Source organism: Procambarus clarkii, chromosome 1 (assembly GCF_040958095.1).
Source record: "Procambarus clarkii isolate CNS0578487 chromosome 1, FALCON_Pclarkii_2.0, whole genome shotgun sequence".
In the NCBI taxonomy this organism is placed as follows: domain Eukaryota; kingdom Metazoa; phylum Arthropoda; class Malacostraca; order Decapoda; family Cambaridae; genus Procambarus; species Procambarus clarkii.
In genome coordinates, this window is record NC_091150.1 from 22,522,290 (window position 1) to 22,545,974 (window position 23,685).

The window sequence follows — 23,685 nt, forward strand, 5'->3', positions numbered from 1 at the left end:
CTGTTTGGATTCATATTTACTTCACTTGAACACAGTATAAATAATTAAATTACAATATGAAAACTTATATGTTTCTCACATACTTGATGCACAAGTTAGAAATAAAGTAGGTTAACTAACAAAACTACAAAATAGTTACAACAGGAAACAGTATTTACAATGCTAGCAGAGAGCAGCAGAGGTGCAACTATAGCAGGAGGTACCTTAAAGTCAATGATGCAGTGTTCCATCTGACGCAGCCACAGTTGACCCTCCCGCAGCCGCAGACTCACCCGCAGCAACCCGACCTTCCTGCAACAGCACGCCAACACTCAACCCTTCAACACCACTGTACAAATGCAACTGTCTTCCTCAACACTCCTTCCTTCCTCAACACAAAGAAGGACTTGATCCGAGCACCAAGGTGTACACAGCTCACACATTTTGTATTAAGACACCCTCACTGTCTCACAGTGGTCCCAACACCCTCACTGTCTCACAGTGGTCCCAACACCCTCACTTTCTTACAGTGGTCCCAACACCCTCACTTTCTTACAGTGGTCCCAACACCCTCACTTTCTTACAGTGGTCCCAACACCATCACTTTCTTACAGTGGTCCCAACACCCTCACTTTCTTACAGTGGTCCAACACCTTCAGTGTCTTACAGTGGTCCCAACACCCTCACTGTCTTACAGTGGTCCCAACACCCTCAGTGTCTTACAGTGGTCCCAACACCCTCAGTGTCTCACAGTGGTCCCAACACCCTCAGTGTCTCACAGTGGTCCCAACACCCTCAGTGTCTTACAGTGGCCCCAACACCCTCAGTGTCTTACAGTGGTCCCAACACCCTCAGTGTCTCACAGTGGTCCCAACACCCTCAGTGTCTTACAGTGGTCCCAACACCCTCACTTTCTTACAGTGGTCCCAACACCCTCACTTTCTTACAGTGGTCCCAACACCCTCAGTATCTCACAGTGGTCCCAACACCCTCAGTGTCTTACAGTGGCCCAACACCCTCACTTTCTTACAGTGGTCCCAACACCCTCACTTTCTTACAGTGGTCCCAACACCCTCAGTGTCTTACAGTGGTCCCAACACCCTCAGTGTCTCACAGTGGTCCCAACACCCTCAGTGTCTCACAGTGGTCCCAACACCCTCAGTGTCTCACAGTGGTCCCAACACCCTCACTGTCTTACAGTGGTCCCAACACCCTCAGTGTCTTACAGTGGTCCCAACACCCTCACTGTCTTACAGTGGTCCCAACACCCTCACTGTCTTACAGTGGTCCCAACACCCTCAGTGTCTTACAGTGGTCCCAACACCCTCAGTGTCTCACAGTGGTCCCAACACCCTCACTGTCTCACAGTGGTCCCAACACCCTCACTGTCTTACAGTGGTCCCAACACCCTCACTGTCTTACAGTGGTCCCAACACCCTCAGTGTCTTACAGTGGTCCCAACACCCTCAGTGTCTCACAGTGGTCCCAACACCCTCACTGTCTCACAGTGGTCCCAACACCCTCAGTGTCTTACAGTGATCCCAACACCCTCAGTGTCTTACAGTGGTCCCAACACCCTCAGTGTCTCACAGTGGTCCCAACACCCTCAGTGTCTTACAGTGGTCCCAACACCATCAGTGTCTCACAGTGGTCCCAACACCCTCAGTGTCTCACAGTAGTCCAAACACCCTCAGTGTCTCACAGTGGTCCCAACACCCTCAGTGTCTTACAGTGGTCCCAACACCCTCAGTGTCTTACAGTGGTCCCAACACCCTCACTTTCTTACAGTGGTCCCAACACCCTCACTTTCTTACAGTGGTCCCAACACCCTCAGTGTCTCACAGTGGTCCCAACACCCTCAGTGTCTTACAGTGGCCCAACACCCTCACTTTCTTACAGTGGTCCCAACACCCTCACTTTCTTACAGTGGTCCCAACACCCTCAGTGTCTTACAGTGGTCCAAACACCCTCAGTGTCTCACAGTGGTCCCAACACCCTCAGTGTCTCACAGTGGTCCCAACACCCTCAGTGTCTCACAGTGGTCCCAACACCCTCACTGTCTTACAGTGGTCCCAACACCCTCAGTGTCTTACAGTGGTCCCAACACCCTCACTGTCTTACAGTGGTCCCAACACCCTCACTGTCTTACAGTGGTCCCAACACCCTCAGTGTCTTACAGTGGTCCCAACACCCTCAGTGTCTCACAGTGGTCCCAACACCCTCACTGTCTCACAGTGGTCCCAACACCCTCACTGTCTTACAGTGGTCCCAACACCCTCACTGTCTTACAGTGGTCCCAACACCCTCAGTGTCTTACAGTGGTCCCAACACCCTCAGTGTCTCACAGTGGTCCCAACACCCTCACTGTCTCACAGTGGTCCCAACACCCTCAGTGTCTTACAGTGATCCCAACACCCTCAGTGTCTTACAGTGGTCCCAACACCCTCAGTGTCTCACAGTGGTCCCAACACCCTCAGTGTCTTACAGTGGTCCCAACACCATCAGTGTCTCACAGTGGTCCCAACACCCTCAGTGTCTCACAGTGGTCCCAACACCCTCAGTGTCTCACAGTGGTCCCAACACCCTCAGTGTCTTACAGTGGTCCCAACACCCTCAGTGTCTTACAGTGGTCCCAACACCCTCAGTGTCTCACAGTGGTCCCAACACCCTCAGTGTCTTACAGTGGTCCCAACACCCTCAGTGTCTCACAGTGGTCCCAACACCCTCAGTGTCTCACAGTGGTCCCAACACCCTCAGTGTCTCACAGTGGTCCCAACACCCTCAGTGTCTTACAGTGGTCCCAACACCCTCAGTGTCTCACAGTGGTCCCAACACCCTCAGTGTCTCACAGTGGTCCCAACACCCTCAGTGTCTTACAGTGGTCCCAACACCCTCAGTGTCTTACAGTGGTCCCAACACCCTCAGTGTCTCACAGTGGTCTCAACACCCTCAGTGTCTCACAGTGGTCCCAACACCCTCAGTGTCTTACAGTGGTCCCAACACCCTCAGTGTCTCACAGTGGTCCCAACACACTCAGTGTCTCACAGTGGTCCCAACACCCTCAGTGTCTCACAGTGGTCCCAACACCCTCAGTGTCTCACAGTGGTCCCAACACCCTCAGTGTCTCACAGTGGTCCCAACACCCTCAGTGTCTTACAGTGGTCCCAACACCCTCACTTTCTTACAGTGGTCCCAACACCCTCAGTGTCTCACAGTGGTCCCAACACCTTCAGTGTCTTACAGTGGTCCCAACACCTTCAGTGTCTTACAGTGGTCCCAACACCCTCAGTGTCTCACAGTGGTCCCAACACCCTCAGTGTCTCACAGTGGTCCCAACACCTTCAGTGTCTTACAGTGGTCCCAACACACTCAGTGTCTCACAGTGGTCCCAACACCCTCACTTTCTTACAGTGGTCCCAACACCCTCAGTGTCTCACAGTGGTCCCAACACCCTCAGTGTCTTACAGTGGTCCCAACACCCTCAGTGTCTTACAGTGGTCCCAACACCCTCAGTGTCTTACAGTGGTCCCAACACCCTCAGTGTCTCACAGTGGTCCCAACACCCTCAGTGTCTTACAGTGGTCCCAACACCCTCAGTGTCTTACAGTGGTCCCAACACCCTCAGTGTCTCACAGTGGTCCCAACACCCTCAGTGTCTTACAGTGGTCCCAACACCCTCAGTGTCTCACAGTGGTCCCAACACCCTCAGTGTCTTACAGTGGTCCCAACACCCTCAGTGTCTCACAGTGGTCCCAACACCCTCAGTGTCTCACAGTGGTCCCAACACACTCAGTGTCTCACAGTGGTCCCAACACACTCGGTTTTAATTATGTAAAACAAGGTTACAAAGCAATAACGGAAATTTGCGAATTAATTGAACAAAAAAAAAACTGTAATGTAAGAAATGAATGATGCAAAAAGTCATGCAATGGAACAAAACCAGTTGTATAAAACATTCAAGTAATACGACAAATCAATGGTACAAAACAGTCATTTAATGCAACAAGTCAATAATTAATTCAGAAAATCAATTATGTATTCAGTAAATCAATGGTGCAATACAATCATATCATGCAACAAATCATTGTTTAAAACAATCATATTATGCAATAAATATATGGTTCAGTCATGTCATGCAACAAATCAACAAAACATTCATCTTATGCAACAAATCATGTTATGCAAAAAAATCATGTCATGCAACAAATCAGTGGTCAAAATAATCGTGTCATGCGAAATAATCATGTCATGCAACAAATCATGTCATGCAACAAATCATACCATGCAACAAATCATGTCAAGCAACAAATCATGTCATGCAACAAATCATACCATGCAACAAATCATGTCATGCAACAAATCATACCATGCAACAAATCATACCATGCAACAAATCATACCATGCAACAAATCATGCCATGCAACAAATCATACCATGCAACAAATCATACCATGCAACAAATCATGTCATGCAACAAATCATGCCATGCAACAAATCATACCATGCAACAAATCATGTCATGCAACAAATCATGCCATGCAACAAATCATGCCATGCAACAAATCATACCATGCAACAAATCATACCATGCAACAAATCATACCATGCAACAAATCATGTCATGCAACAAATCATACCATGCAACAAATCATGCCATGCAACAAATCATACCATGCAACAAATCATACCATGCAACAAATCATACCATGCAACAAATCATGTCATGCAACAAATCATACCATGCAACAAATCATACCATGCAACAAATCATACCATGCAACAAATCATACCATGCAACAAATCATACCATGCAACAAATCATGTCATGCAACAAATCATACCATGCAACAAATCATACCATGCAACAAATCATGCCATGCAACAAGTCATGTCATGCAACAAATCATGTCATGCAACAAATCATACCATGCAACAAATCATACCATGCAACAAATCATACCATGCAACAAATCATACAATGCAACAAATCATACCATGCAACAAGTCATGTCATGCAACAAATCATGTCATGCAACAAATCATACCATGCAACAAATCATACCATGCAACAAATCATACCATGCAACAAATCATACAATGCAACAAATCATGCCATGCAACAAGTCATGTCATGCAACAAATCATGTCATGCAACAAATCATACCATGCAACAAATCATACCATGCAACAAATCATACCATGCAACAAATCATACAATGCAACAAATCATACCATGCAACAAATCATACCATGCAACAAATCATACCATGCAACAAATCATACCATGCAACAAATCATGTCATGCAACAAATCATGTCATGCAACAAATCATGCCATGCAACAAATCATGTCATGCAACAAATCATGCCATGCAACAAATCATGTCATGCAACAAATCATACCATGCAACAAATCATACCATGCAACAAATCATACCATGCAACAAATCATACCATGCAACAAATCATACCATGCAACAAATCATACCATGCAACAAATCATACCATGCAACAAATCATACCATGCAACAAATCATGTCATGCAACAAATCATGTCATGCAACAAATCATGCCATGCAACAAATCATGTCATGCAACAAATCATACCATGCAACAAATCATACCATGCAACAAATCATGTCATGCAACAAATCATACCATGCAACAAATCATACCATGCAACAAATCATGCCATGCAACAAATCATGTCATGCAACAAATCATGTCATGCAACAAATCATGTCATGCAACAAATCATGCCATGCAACAAATCATGTCATGCAACAAATCATGCCATGCAACAAATCATGCCATGCAACAAATCATGCCATGCAACAAATCATGTCATGCAACAAATCATGTCATGCAACAAATCATGTCATGCAACAAATCATGTCATGCAACAAATCATGCCATGCAACAAATCATGTCATGCAACAAATCATGCCATGCAACAAATCATACCATGCAACAAATCATGCCATGCAACAAATCATACCATGCAACAAATCATGCCATGCAACAAATCATGTCATGCAACAAATCATACCATGCAACAAATCATGTCATGCAACAAATCATACCATGCAACAAATCATACCATGCAACAAATCATACCATGCAACAAGTCATGTCATGCAACAAATCATACCATGCAACAAGTCATGTCATGCAACAAATCATGTCATGCAACAAATCATGTCATGCAACAAATCATGACATGCAACAAATCATGCCATGCAACAAGTCATGTCATGCAACAAATCATTTCATGCAACAAATCATGTCATGCAACAAATCATGACATGCAACAAATCATGCCATGCAACAAGTCATGTCATGCAACAAATCATGTCATGCAACAAATCATACATGCAACAAATCATACATGCAACAAATCATACATGCAACAAATCATACCATGCAACAAGTCATGTCATGCAACAAGTCATGTCATGCAACAAATCATACATGCAACAAATCATGTCATGCAACAAGTCATGCCATGCAACAAATCATGTCATGCAACAAATCATACATGCAACAAATCATACCATGCAACAAGTCATGTCATGCAACAAGTCATGTCATGCAACAAATCATGTCATGCAACAAATCATACATGCAACAAATCATGTCATGCAACAAGTCATGCCATGCAACAAATCATGTCATGCAACAAATCATACATGCAACAAATCATACCATGCAACAAGTCATGTCATGCAACAAGTCATGTCATGCAACAAATCATGTCATGCAACAAATCATACATGCAACAAATCATGTCGTGCAACAAATCATACATGCAACAAATCATGCCATGCAACAAATCATGTCATGCAACAAATCATACATGCAACAAATCATGTCATGCAACAAGTCATGCCATGCAACAAATCATGTCATGCAACAAGTCATGCCATGCAACAAATCATACATGCAACAAATCATGCCATGCAACAAATCATGTCATGCAACAAATCATACCATGCAACAAATCATACATGCAACAAATCATACATGCAACAAATCATACATGCAACAAATCATACCATGCAACAAGTCATGTCATGCAACAAGTCATGTCATGCAACAAATCATACATGCAACAAATCATGTCATGCAACAAGTCATGCCATGCAACAAATCATGTCATGCAACAAATCATACATGCAACAAATCATACCATGCAACAAGTCATGTCATGCAACAAATCATGTCATGCAACAAATCATACATGCAACAAATCATACCATGCAACAAGTCATGTCATGCAACAAGTCATGTCATGCAACAAATCATGTCATGCAACAAATCATACATGCAACAAATCATGTCGTGCAACAAATCATACATGCAACAAATCATGCCATGCAACAAATCATACATGCAACAAATCATACATGCAACAAATCATGCCATGCAACAAATCATACCATGCAACAAATCATGCCATGCAACAAATCATACATGCACAAATCATACATGCAACAAATCATACATGCAACAAATCATACCATGCAACAAGTCATGTCATGCAACAAGTCATGTCATGCAACAAATCATACATGCAACAAATCATGTCATGCAACAAGTCATGCCATGCAACAAATCATGTCATGCAACAAATCATACATGCAACAAATCATGCCATGCAACAAGTCATGTCATGCAACAAGTCATGTCATGCAACAAATCATGCCATGCAACAAGTCATGTCATGCAACAAATCATGTCATACAACAAATCATGTCATGCAACAAATCATGTCATGCAACAAATCATGTCATGCAACAAATCATACATGCAACAAATCATGTCAAGCAACAAATCATGCCATGCAACAAATCATGTCATGCAACAAATCATGTCATGCAACAAATCATGCCATGCAACAAATCATACATGCAACAAATCATGCCATGCAACAAATCATGTCATGCAACAAATCATGTCATGCAACAAATCATGCCATGCAACAAATCATGTCATGCAACAAGTCATGTCATGCAACAAATCATGTCATGCAACAAATCATGCCATGCAACAAGTCATGTCATGCAACAAATCATGTCATGCAACAAGTCATGTCATGCAACAAATCATGTCATGCAACAAATCATGCCATGCAACAAATCATGTCATGCAACAAATCATGTCATGCAACAAATCATGCCATGCAACAAATCATGTCATGCAACAAGTCATGTCATGCAACAAATCATGTCATGCAACAAATCATGTCATGCAACAAGTCATGTCATGCAACAAATCATGTCATGCAACAAATCATGCCATGCAACAAATCATGCCATGCAACAAATCATACCATGCAACAAATCATACCATGCAACAAATCATACCATGCAACAAATCATACCATGCAACAAATCATATCATGCAACAAATCATGTCATGCAACAAATCATGCCATGCAACAAATCATGTCATGCAACAAATCATGTCATGCAACATTTCATACCATGCAACAAATCATGTCATGCAACAAATCATACCATGCAACAAATCATGTCATGCAACATTTCATACCATGCAACAAATCATGTCATGCAACAAATCATGTCATGCAACAAATCATACCATGCAACAAATCATGTCATGCAACAAATCATGTCATGCAACAAATCATGTCATGCAACAAATCATACCATGCAACAAATCATACCATGCAACAAATCATGACATGCAACAAATCATGTCATGCAACAAATCATGCCATGCAACAAATCATGTCATGCAACAAATCATGTCATGCAACAAATCATACCATGCAACAAATCATGTCATGCAACAAATCATACCATGCAACAAATCATGACATGCAACAAATCATGTCATGCAACAAATCATGTCATGCAACAAATCATGCCATGCAACAAATCATACATGCAACAAATCATGTCATGCAACAAATCATACATGCAACAAATCATGTCATGCAACAAATCATGTCATGCAACAAATCATGTCATGCAACAAATCATACCATGCAACAAATCATGTCATGCAACAAATCATACCATGCAACAAATCATGACATGCAACAAATCATGTCATGCAACAAATCATGTCATGCAACAAATCATGCCATGCAACAAATCATACATGCAACAAATCATGTCATGCAACAAATCATACCATGCAACAAATCATACCATGCAACAAATCATGCCATGCAACAAATCATGTCATGCAACAAATCATACATGCAACAAATCATACCATGCAACAAATCATGCCATGCAACAAATCATGTCATGCAACAAATCATACATGCAACAAATCATACCATGCAACAAATCATGTCATGCAACAAATCATGTCATGCAACAAATCATGTCATGCAACAAATCATACATGCAACAAATCATGTCATGCAACAAATCATGTCATGCAACAAATCATGTCATGCAACAAATCATACCATGCAACAAATCATGTCATGCAACAAATCATACCATGCAACAAATCATGTCATGCAACAAATCATACCATGCAACAAATCATGACATGCAACAAATCATGTCATGCAACAAATCATGTCATGCAACAAATCATGCCATGCAACAAATCATACATGCAACAAATCATGTCATGCAACAAATCATACCATGCAACAAATCATGTCATGCAACAAATCATGTCATGCAACAAATCATACATGCAACAAATCATGTCATGCAACAAATCATACCATGCAACAAATCATGCCATGCAACAAATCATGTCATGCAACAAATCATACATGCAACAAATCATACCATGCAACAAATCATGCCATGCAACAAATCATGTCATGCAACAAATCATACATGCAACAAATCATACCATGCAACAAATCATGTCATGCAACAAATCATGTCATGCAACAAATCATGTCATGCAACAAATCATACATGCAACAAATCATGTCATGCAACAAATCATGTCATGCAACAAATCATACATGCAACAAATCATGTCATGCAACAAATCATGTCATGCAACAAATCATGTCATGCAACAAATCATACCATGCAACAAATCATGTCATGCAACAAATCATACCATGCAACAAATCATGACATGCAACAAATCATGTCATGCAACAAATCATGTCATGCACCAAATCATGTCATGCAACAAATCATACATGCAACAAATCATGCCATGCAACAAATCATGTCATGCAACAAATCATGTCATGCAACAAATCATGCCATGCAACAAATCATGTCATGCAACAAATCATGTCATGCAACAAATCATGCCATGCAACAAATCATGTCATGCAACAAATCATGTCATGCAACAAATCATACCATGCAACAAATCATGCCATGCAACAAATCATGTCATGCAACAAATCATACCATGCAACAAATCATGTCATGCAACAAATCATACATGCAACAAATCATGTCATGCAACAAATCATGTCATGCAACAAATCATACATGCAACAAATCATGTCATGCAACAAATCATGTCATGCAACAAATCATGTCATGCAACAAATCATACCATGCAACAAATCATGTCATGCAACAAATCATACCATGCAACAAATCATGACATGCAACAAATCATGTCATGCAACAAATCATGTCATGCACCAAATCATGTCATGCAACAAATCATACATGCAACAAATCATGCCATGCAACAAATCATGTCATGCAACAAATCATGTCATGCAACAAATCATGCCATGCAACAAATCATGTCATGCAACAAATCATGTCATGCAACAAATCATGCCATGCAACAAATCATGTCATGCAACAAATCATGTCATGCAACAAATCATACCATGCAACAAATCATGCCATGCAACAAATCATGTCATGCAACAAATCATACCATGCAACAAATCATGTCATGCAACAAATCATACATGCAACAAATCATGCCATGCAACAAATCATGTCATGCAACAAATCATGTCATGCAACAAATCATGCCATGCAACAAATCATGTCATGCAACAAATCATGTCATGCAACAAATCATGCCATGCAACAAATCATGCCATGCAACAAATCATACCATGCAACAAATCATACCATGCAACAAATCATACCATGCAACAAATCATACCATGCAACAAATCATGTCATGCAACAAATCATGTCATGCAACAAATCATACCATGCAACAAATCATACCATGCAACAAATCATACCATGCAACAAATCATACCATGCAACAAATCATGCCATGCAACAAATCATACCATGCAACAAATCATGCCATGCAACAAATCATACCATGCAACAAATCATACATGCAACAAATCATGCCATGCAACAAATCATGTCATGCAACAAATCATACATGCAACAAATCATACCATGCAACAAGTCATGTCATGCAACAAATCATGTCATGCAACAAATCATACATGCAACAAATCATACCATGCAACAAGTCATGTCATGCAACAAGTCATGTCATGCAACAAATCATGTCATGCAACAAATCATACATGCAACAAATCATGTCAGTGCAACAAATCATACATGCAACAAATCATGCCATGCAACAAATCATACATGCAACAAATCATACATGCAACAAATCATGCCATGCAACAAATCATACCATGCAACAAATCATGCCATGCAACAAATCATACATGCACAAATCATACATGCAACAAATCATACATGCAACAAATCATACCATGCAACAAGTCATGTCATGCAACAAGTCATGTCATGCAACAAATCATACATGCAACAAATCATGTCATGCAACAAGTCATGCCATGCAACAAATCATGTCATGCAACAAATCATACATGCAACAAATCATGCCATGCAACAAGTCATGTCATGCAACAAGTCATGTCATGCAACAAATCATGCCATGCAACAAGTCATGTCATGCAACAAATCATGTCATACAACAAATCATGTCATGCAACAAATCATGTCATGCAACAAATCATGTCATGCAACAAATCATACATGCAACAAATCATGTCAAGCAACAAATCATGCCATGCAACAAATCATGTCATGCAACAAATCATGTCATGCAACAAATCATGCCATGCAACAAATCATACATGCAACAAATCATGCCATGCAACAAATCATGTCATGCAACAAATCATGTCATGCAACAAATCATGCCATGCAACAAATCATGTCATGCAACAAGTCATGTCATGCAACAAATCATGTCATGCAACAAATCATGCCATGCAACAAGTCATGTCATGCAACAAATCATGTCATGCAACAAAGTCATGTCATGCAACAAATCATGTCATGCAACAAATCATGCCATGCAACAAATCATGTCATGCAACAAATCATGTCATGCAACAAATCATGCCATGCAACAAATCATGTCATGCAACAAGTCATGTCATGCAACAAATCATGTCATGCAACAAATCATGTCATGCAACAAGTCATGTCATGCAACAAATCATGTCATGCAACAAATCATGCCATGCAACAAATCATGCCATGCAACAAATCATACCATGCAACAAATCATTACCATGCAACAAATCATACCATGCAACAAATCATACCATGCAACAAATCATATCATGCAACAAATCATGTCATGCAACAAATCATGCCATGCAACAAATCATGTCATGCAACAAATCATGTCATGCAACATTTCATACCATGCAACAAATCATGTCATGCAACAAATCATACCATGCAACAAATCATGTCATGCAACATTTCATACCATGCAACAAATCATGTCATGCAACAAATCATGTCATGCAACAAATCATACCATGCAACAAATCATGTCATGCAACAAATCATGTCATGCAACAAATCATGTCATGCAACAAATCATACCATGCAACAAATCATACCATGCAACAAATCATGACATGCAACAAATCATGTCATGCAACAAATCATGCCATGCAACAAATCATGTCATGCAACAAATCATGTCATGCAACAAATCATACCATGCAACAAATCATGTCATGCAACAAATCATACCATGCAACAAATCATGACATGCAACAAATCATGTCATGCAACAAATCATGTCATGCAACAAATCATGCCATGCAACAAATCATACATGCAACAAATCATGTCATGCAACAAATCATACATGCAACAAATCATGTCATGCAACAAATCATGTCATGCAACAAATCATGTCATGCAACAAATCATACCATGCAACAAATCATGTCATGCAACAAATCATACCATGCAACAAATCATGACATGCAACAAATCATGTCATGCAACAAATCATGTCATGCAACAAATCATGCCATGCAACAAATCATACATGCAACAAATCATGTCATGCAACAAATCATACCATGCAACAAATCATACCATGCAACAAATCATGCCATGCAACAAATCATGTCATGCAACAAATCATACATGCAACAAATCATACCATGCAACAAATCATGCCATGCAACAAATCATGTCATGCAACAAATCATACATGCAACAAATCATACCATGCAACAAATCATGTCATGCAACAAATCATGTCATGCAACAAATCATGTCATGCAACAAATCATACATGCAACAAATCATGTCATGCAACAAATCATGTCATGCAACAAATCATGTCATGCAACAAATCATACCATGCAACAAATCATGTCATGCAACAAATCATACCATGCAACAAATCATGTCATGCAACAAATCATACCATGCAACAAATCATGACATGCAACAAATCATGTCATGCAACAAATCATGTCATGCAACAAATCATGCCATGCAACAAATCATACATGCAACAAATCATGTCATGCAACAAATCATACCATGCAACAAATCATGTCATGCAACAAATCATGTCATGCAACAAATCATACATGCAACAAATCATGTCATGCAACAAATCATACCATGCAACAAATCATGCCATGCAACAAATCATGTCATGCAACAAATCATACATGCAACAAATCATACCATGCAACAAATCATGCCATGCAACAAATCATGTCATGCAACAAATCATACATGCAACAAATCATACCATGCAACAAATCATGTCATGCAACAAATCATGTCATGCAACAAATCATGTCATGCAACAAATCATACATGCAACAAATCATGTCATGCAACAAATCATGTCATGCAACAAATCATACATGCAACAAATCATGTCATGCAACAAATCATGTCATGCAACAAATCATGTCATGCAACAAATCATACCATGCAACAAATCATGTCATGCAACAAATCATACCATGCAACAAATCATGACATGCAACAAATCATGTCATGCAACAAATCATGTCATGCACCAAATCATGTCATGCAACAAATCATACATGCAACAAATCATGCCATGCAACAAATCATGTCATGCAACAAATCATGTCATGCAACAAATCATGCCATGCAACAAATCATGTCATGCAACAAATCATGTCATGCAACAAATCATGCCATGCAACAAATCATGTCATGCAACAAATCATGTCATGCAACAAATCATACCATGCAACAAATCATGCCATGCAACAAATCATGTCATGCAACAAATCATACCATGCAACAAATCATGTCATGCAACAAATCATACATGCAACAAATCATGTCATGCAACAAATCATGTCATGCAACAAATCATACATGCAACAAATCATGTCATGCAACAAATCATGTCATGCAACAAATCATGTCATGCAACAAATCATACCATGCAACAAATCATGTCATGCAACAAATCATACCATGCAACAAATCATGACATGCAACAAATCATGTCATGCAACAAATCATGTCATGCACCAAATCATGTCATGCAACAAATCATACATGCAACAAATCATGCCATGCAACAAATCATGTCATGCAACAAATCATGTCATGCAACAAATCATGCCATGCAACAAATCATGTCATGCAACAAATCATGTCATGCAACAAATCATGCCATGCAACAAATCATGTCATGCAACAAATCATGTCATGCAACAAATCATACCATGCAACAAATCATGCCATGCAACAAATCATGTCATGCAACAAATCATACCATGCAACAAATCATGTCATGCAACAAATCATACATGCAACAAATCATGCCATGCAACAAATCATGTCATGCAACAAATCATGTCATGCAACAAATCATGCCATGCAACAAATCATGTCATGCAACAAATCATGTCATGCAACAAATCATGCCATGCAACAAATCATGCCATGCAACAAATCATACCATGCAACAAATCATACCATGCAACAAATCATACCATGCAACAAATCATACCATGCAACAAATCATGTCATGCAACAAATCATGTCATGCAACAAATCATACCATGCAACAAATCATACCATGCAACAAATCATACCATGCAACAAATCATACCATGCAACAAATCATGCCATGCAACAAATCATACCATGCAACAAATCATGCCATGCAACAAATCATACCATGCAACAAATCATACATGCAACAAATCATGCCATGCAACAAATCATACCATGCAACAAATCATGTCATGCAACAAATCATACATGCAACAAATCATGTCATGCAACAAATCATACCATGCAACAAATCATGCCATGCAACAAATCATGTCAAGCAACAAGTCATACCATGCAACAAATCATACCATGCAACAAGTCATACCATGCAACAAATCATGTCATGCAACAAATCATACCATGCAACAAATCATGCCATGCAACAAATCATGCCATGCAACAAGTCATACCATGCAACAAATCATACCATGCAACAAGTCATACCATGCAACAAATCATACCATGCAACAAGTCATACCATGCAACAAATCATGCCATGCAACAAATCATGCCATGCAACAAATCATACATGCAACAAATCATGCCATGCAACAAATCATACCATGCAACAAATCATGCCATGCAACAAATCATGTCATGCAACAAATCATGCCATGCAACAAATCATGTCATGCAACAAATCATACATGCAACAAATCATGTCATGCAACAAATCATACCATGCAACAAATCATGCCATGCAACAAATCATGTCATGCAACAAATCATACATGCAACAAATCATACCATGCAACAAATCATGCCATGCAACAAATCATGTCATGCAACAAATCATACATGCAACAAATCATACCATGCAACAAATCATGTCATGCAACAAATCATGTCATGCAACAAATCATGTCATGCAACAAATCATACATGCAACAAATCATGTCATGCAACAAATCATGTCATGCAACAAATCATACATGCAACAAATCATGTCATGCAACAAATCATGTCATGCAACAAATCATGTCATGCAACAAATCATACCATGCAACAAATCATGTCATGCAACAAATCATACCATGCAACAAATCATGACATGCAACAAATCATGTCATGCAACAAATCATGTCATGCACCAAATCATGTCATGCAACAAATCATACATGCAACAAATCATGCCATGCAACAAATCATGTCATGCAACAAATCATGTCATGCAACAAATCATGCCATGCAACAAATCATGTCATGCAACAAATCATGTCATGCAACAAATCATGCCATGCAACAAATCATGTCATGCAACAAATCATGTCATGCAACAAATCATACCATGCAACAAATCATGCCATGCAACAAATCATGTCATGCAACAAATCATACCATGCAACAAATCATGTCATGCAACAAATCATACATGCAACAAATCATGTCATGCAACAAATCATGTCATGCAACAAATCATACATGCAACAAATCATGTCATGCAACAAATCATGTCATGCAACAAATCATGTCATGCAACAAATCATACCATGCAACAAATCATGTCATGCAACAAATCATACCATGCAACAAATCATGACATGCAACAAATCATGTCATGCAACAAATCATGTCATGCACCAAATCATGTCATGCAACAAATCATACATGCAACAAATCATGCCATGCAACAAATCATGTCATGCAACAAATCATGTCATGCAACAAATCATGCCATGCAACAAATCATGTCATGCAACAAATCATGTCATGCAACAAATCATGCCATGCAACAAATCATGTCATGCAACAAATCATGTCATGCAACAAATCATACCATGCAACAAATCATGCCATGCAACAAATCATGTCATGCAACAAATCATACCATGCAACAAATCATGTCATGCAACAAATCATACATGCAACAAATCATGCCATGCAACAAATCATGTCATGCAACAAATCATGTCATGCAACAAATCATGCCATGCAACAAATCATGTCATGCAACAAATCATGTCATGCAACAAATCATGCCATGCAACAAATCATGCCATGCAACAAATCATACCATGCAACAAATCATACCATGCAACAAATCATACCATGCAACAAATCATACCATGCAACAAATCATGTCATGCAACAAATCATGTCATGCAACAAATCATACCATGCAACAAATCATACCATGCAACAAATCATACCATGCAACAAATCATACCATGCAACAAATCATGCCATGCAACAAATCATACCATGCAACAAATCATGCCATGCAACAAATCATACCATGCAACAAATCATACATGCAACAAATCATGCCATGCAACAAATCATGTCATGCAACAAATCATACATGCAACAAATCATACCATGCAACAAGTCATGTCATGCAACAAATCATGTCATGCAACAAATCATACATGCAACAAATCATACCATGCAACAAGTCATGTCATGCAACAAGTCATGTCATGCAACAAATCATGTCATGCAACAAATCATACATGCAACAAATCATGTCGTGCAACAAATCATACATGCAACAAATCATGCCATGCAACAAATCATACATGCAACAAATCATACATGCAACAAATCATGCCATGCAACAAATCATACCATGCAACAAATCATGCCATGCAACAAATCATACATGCACAAATCATACATGCAACAAATCATACATGCAACAAATCATACCATGCAACAAGTCATGTCATGCAACAAGTCATGTCATGCAACAAATCATACATGCAACAAATCATGTCATGCAACAAGTCATGCCATGCAACAAATCATGTCATGCAACAAATCATACATGCAACAAATCATGCCATGCAACAAGTCATGTCATGCAACAAGTCATGTCATGCAACAAATCATGCCATGCAACAAGTCATGTCATGCAACAAATCATGTCATACAACAAATCATGTCATGCAACAAATCATGTCATGCAACAAATCATGTCATGCAACAAATCATACATGCAACAAATCATGTCAAGCAACAAATCATGCCATGCAACAAATCATGTCATGCAACAAATCATGTCATGCAACAAATCATGCCATGCAACAAATCATACATGCAACAAATCATGCCATGCAACAAATCATGTCATGCAACAAATCATGTCATGCAACAAATCATGCCATGCAACAAATCATGTCATGCAACAAGTCATGTCATGCAACAAATCATGTCATGCAACAAATCATGCCATGCAACAAGTCATGTCATGCAACAAATCATGTCATGCAACAAGTCATGTCATGCAACAAATCATGTCATGCAACAAATCATGCCATGCAACAAATCATGTCATGCAACAAATCATGTCATGCAACAAATCATGCCATGCAACAAATCATGTCATGCAACAAGTCATGTCATGCAACAAATCATGTCATGCAACAAATCATGTCATGCAACAAGTCATGTCATGCAACAAATCATGTCATGCAACAAATCATGCCATGCAACAAATCATGCCATGCAACAAATCATACCATGCAACAAATCATACCATGCAACAAATCATACCATGCAACAAATCATACCATGCAACAAATCATATCATGCAACAAATCATGTCATGCAACAAATCATGCCATGCAACAAATCATGTCATGCAACAAATCATGTCATGCAACATTTCATACCATGCAACAAATCATGTCATGCAACAAATCATACCATGCAACAAATCATGTCATGCAACATTTCATACCATGCAACAAATCATGTCATGCAACAAATCATGTCATGCAACAAATCATACCATGCAACAAATCATGTCATGCAACAAATCATGTCATGCAACAAATCATGTCATGCAACAAATCATACCATGCAACAAATCATACCATGCAACAAATCATGACATGCAACAAATCATGTCATGCAACAAATCATGCCATGCAACAAATCATGTCATGCAACAAATCATGTCATGCAACAAATCATACCATGCAACAAATCATGTCATGCAACAAATCATACCATGCAACAAATCATGACATGCAACAAATCATGTCATGCAACAAATCATGTCATGCAACAAATCATGCCATGCAACAAATCATACATGCAACAAATCATGTCATGCAACAAATCATACATGCAACAAATCATGTCATGCAACAAATCATGTCATGCAACAAATCATGTCATGCAACAAATCATACCATGCAACAAATCATGTCATGCAACAAATCATACCATGCAACAAATCATGACATGCAACAAATCATGTCATGCAACAAATCATGTCATGCAACAAATCATGCCATGCAACAAATCATACATGCAACAAATCATGTCATGCAACAAATCATACCATGCAACAAATCATACCATGCAACAAATCATGCCATGCAACAAATCATGTCATGCAACAAATCATACATGCAACAAATCATACCATGCAACAAATCATGCCATGCAACAAATCATGTCATGCAACAAATCATACATGCAACAAATCATACCATGCAACAAATCATGTCATGCAACAAATCATGTCATGCAACAAATCATGTCATGCAACAAATCATACATGCAACAAATCATGTCATGCAACAAATCATGTCATGCAACAAATCATGTCATGCAACAAATCATACCATGCAACAAATCATGTCATGCAACAAATCATACCATGCAACAAATCATGTCATGCAACAAATCATACCATGCAACAAATCATGACATGCAACAAATCATGTCATGCAACAAATCATGTCATGCAACAAATCATGCCATGCAACAAATCATACATGCAACAAATCATGTCATGCAACAAATCATACCATGCAACAAATCATGTCATGCAACAAATCATGTCATGCAACAAATCATACATGCAACAAATCATGTCATGCAACAAATCATACCATGCAACAAATCATGCCATGCAACAAATCATGTCATGCAACAAATCATACATGCAACAAATCATACCATGCAACAAATCATGCCATGCAACAAATCATGTCATGCAACAAATCATACATGCAACAAATCATACCATGCAACAAATCATGTCATGCAACAAATCATGTCATGCAACAAATCATGTCATGCAACAAATCATACATGCAACAAATCATGTCATGCAACAAATCATGTCATGCAACAAATCATACATGCAACAAATCATGTCATGCAACAAATCATGTCATGCAACAAATCATGTCATGCAACAAATCATACCATGCAACAAATCATGTCATGCAACAAATCATACCATGCAACAAATCATGACATGCAACAAATCATGTCATGCAACAAATCATGTCATGCACCAAATCATGTCATGCAACAAATCATACATGCAACAAATCATGCCATGCAACAAATCATGTCATGCAACAAATCATGTCATGCAACAAATCATGCCATGCAACAAATCATGTCATGCAACAAATCATGTCATGCAACAAATCATGCCATGCAACAAATCATGTCATGCAACAAATCATGTCATGCAACAAATCATACCATGCAACAAATCATGCCATGCAACAAATCATGTCATGCAACAAATCATACCATGCAACAAATCATGTCATGCAACAAATCATACATGCAACAAATCATGTCATGCAACAAATCATGTCATGCAACAAATCATACATGCAACAAATCATGTCATGCAACAAATCATGTCATGCAACAAATCATGTCATGCAACAAATCATACCATGCAACAAATCATGTCATGCAACAAATCATACCATGCAACAAATCATGACATGCAACAAATCATGTCATGCAACAAATCATGTCATGCACCAAATCATGTCATGCAACAAATCATACATGCAACAAATCATGCCATGCAACAAATCATGTCATGCAACAAATCATGTCATGCAACAAATCATGCCATGCAACAAATCATGTCATGCAACAAATCATGTCATGCAACAAATCATGCCATGCAACAAATCATGTCATGCAACAAATCATGTCATGCAACAAATCATACCATGCAACAAATCATGCCATGCAACAAATCATGTCATGCAACAAATCATACCATGCAACAAATCATGTCATGCAACAAATCATACATGCAACAAATCATGCCATGCAACAAATCATGTCATGCAACAAATCATGTCATGCAACAAATCATGCCATGCAACAAATCATGTCATGCAACAAATCATGTCATGCAACAAATCATGCCATGCAACAAATCATGCCATGCAACAAATCATACCATGCAACAAATCATACCATGCAACAAATCATACCATGCAACAAATCATACCATGCAACAAATCATGTCATGCAACAAATCATGTCATGCAACAAATCATACCATGCAACAAATCATACCATGCAACAAATCATACCATGCAACAAATCATACCATGCAACAAATCATGCCATGCAACAAATCATACCATGCAACAAATCATGCCATGCAACAAATCATACCATGCAACAAATCATACATGCAACAAATCATGCCATGCAACAAATCATACCATGCAACAAATCATGTCATGCAACAAATCATACATGCAACAAATCATGTCATGCAACAAATCATACCATGCAACAAATCATGCCATGCAACAAATCATGTCAAGCAACAAGTCATACCATGCAACAAATCATACCATGCAACAAGTCATACCATGCAACAAATCATGTCATGCAACAAATCATACCATGCAACAAATCATGCCATGCAACAAATCATGCCATGCAACAAGTCATACCATGCAACAAATCATACCATGCAACAAGTCATACCATGCAACAAATCATACCATGCAACAAGTCATACCATGCAACAAATCATGCCATGCAACAAATCATGCCATGCAACAAATCATACATGCAACAAATCATGCCATGCAACAAATCATACCATGCAACAAATCATGCCATGCAACAAATCATGTCATGCAACAAATCATGCCATGCAACAAATCATGTCATGCAACAAATCATACCATGCAACAAATCATGCCATGCAACAAATCATGCCATGCAACAAATCATGCCATGCAACAAATCATGTCATGCAACAAATCATACCATGCAACAAATCATGTCAAGCAACAAATCATACCATGCAACAAATCATGCCATGCAACAAATCATACCATGCAACAAATCATGTCATGCAACAAATCATACCATGCAACAAATCATGTCATGCAACAAATCATACCATGCAACAAATCATGCCATGCAACAAATCATGCCATGCAACAAATCATGCCATGCAACAAATCATGTCATGCAACAAATCATACCATGCAACAAATCATGTCAAGCAACAAATCATACCATGCAACAAATCATGTCATGCAACAAATCATGCCATGCAACAAATCATACCATGCAACAAATCATGTCATGCAACAAATCATACCATGCAACAAATCATGTCAAGCAACAAATCATACCATGCAACAAATCATGTCATGCAACAAATCATGCCATGCAACAAATCATACCATGCAACAAATCATGTCATGCAACAAATCATACCATGCAACAAATCATGTCATGCAACAAATCATGTCATGCAACAAATCATACCATGCAACAAATCATATCATGCAACAAATCATACCATGCAACAAATCATACCATGCAACAAATCATACCATGCAACAAATCATACCATGCAACAAATCATGTCATGCAACAAATCATACCATGCAACAAATCATGTCATGCAACAAATCATACCATGCAACAAATCATACCATGCAACAAATCATGTCATGCAACAAATCATACCATGCAACAAATCATACCATGCAACAAATCATGCCATGCAACAAATCATGTCATGCAACAAATCATGTCAAGCAACAAATCATGTCATGCAACAAATCATGTCATGCAACAAATCATGTCAAGCAACAAATCATACCATGCAACAAATCATGTCATGCAACAAGTCATGTCATGCAACAAATCATGTCATGCAACAAATCATACCATGCAACAAATCATACCATGCAACAAATCATGTCATGCAACAAATCATGTCATGCAACAAATCATGTCATGCAACAAATCATACCATGCAACAAATCATGTCATGCAACAAATCATACCATGCAACAAATCATGTCATGCAACAAATCATGCCATGCAACAAATCATGTCATGCAACAAATCATACCATGCAACAAGTCATACCATGCAACAAATCATACCATGCAACAAGTCATACATGCAACAAATCATACATGCAACAAATCATGTCATGCAACAAATCATGTCATGCAACAAATCATACCATGCAACAAATCATGTCATGCAACAAATCATGTCATGCAACAAATCATACCATGCAACAAATCATGTCATGCACCAAATCATACCATGCAACAAGTCATACATGCAACAAATCATACCATGCAACAAATCATGTCATGCAACAAATCATACC

At 38.8% G+C, this 23,685-nt stretch overlaps 2 protein-coding genes across 2 annotated transcripts in view; one reads left to right on the forward strand and one right to left on the reverse strand.

The window, feature by feature from the left end:
- The window catches only part of LOC123753850 (uncharacterized), a 490,864-nt gene that overhangs the window by 368,848 nt on the left and 98,331 nt on the right, over nt 1–23,685 (forward strand). The window lies entirely within an intron of this gene.
- Nucleotides 1–23,685, reverse strand: part of LOC138349530 (uncharacterized) — a 34,851-nt gene that overhangs the window by 1,309 nt on the left and 9,857 nt on the right. The window contains exon 3 of the mRNA XM_045735852.2: nt 204–291. Coding sequence (XP_045591808.2) covers nt 204–291 — 88 coding nt within the window. The remainder of the gene's footprint in view (nt 1–203; nt 292–23,685) is intronic.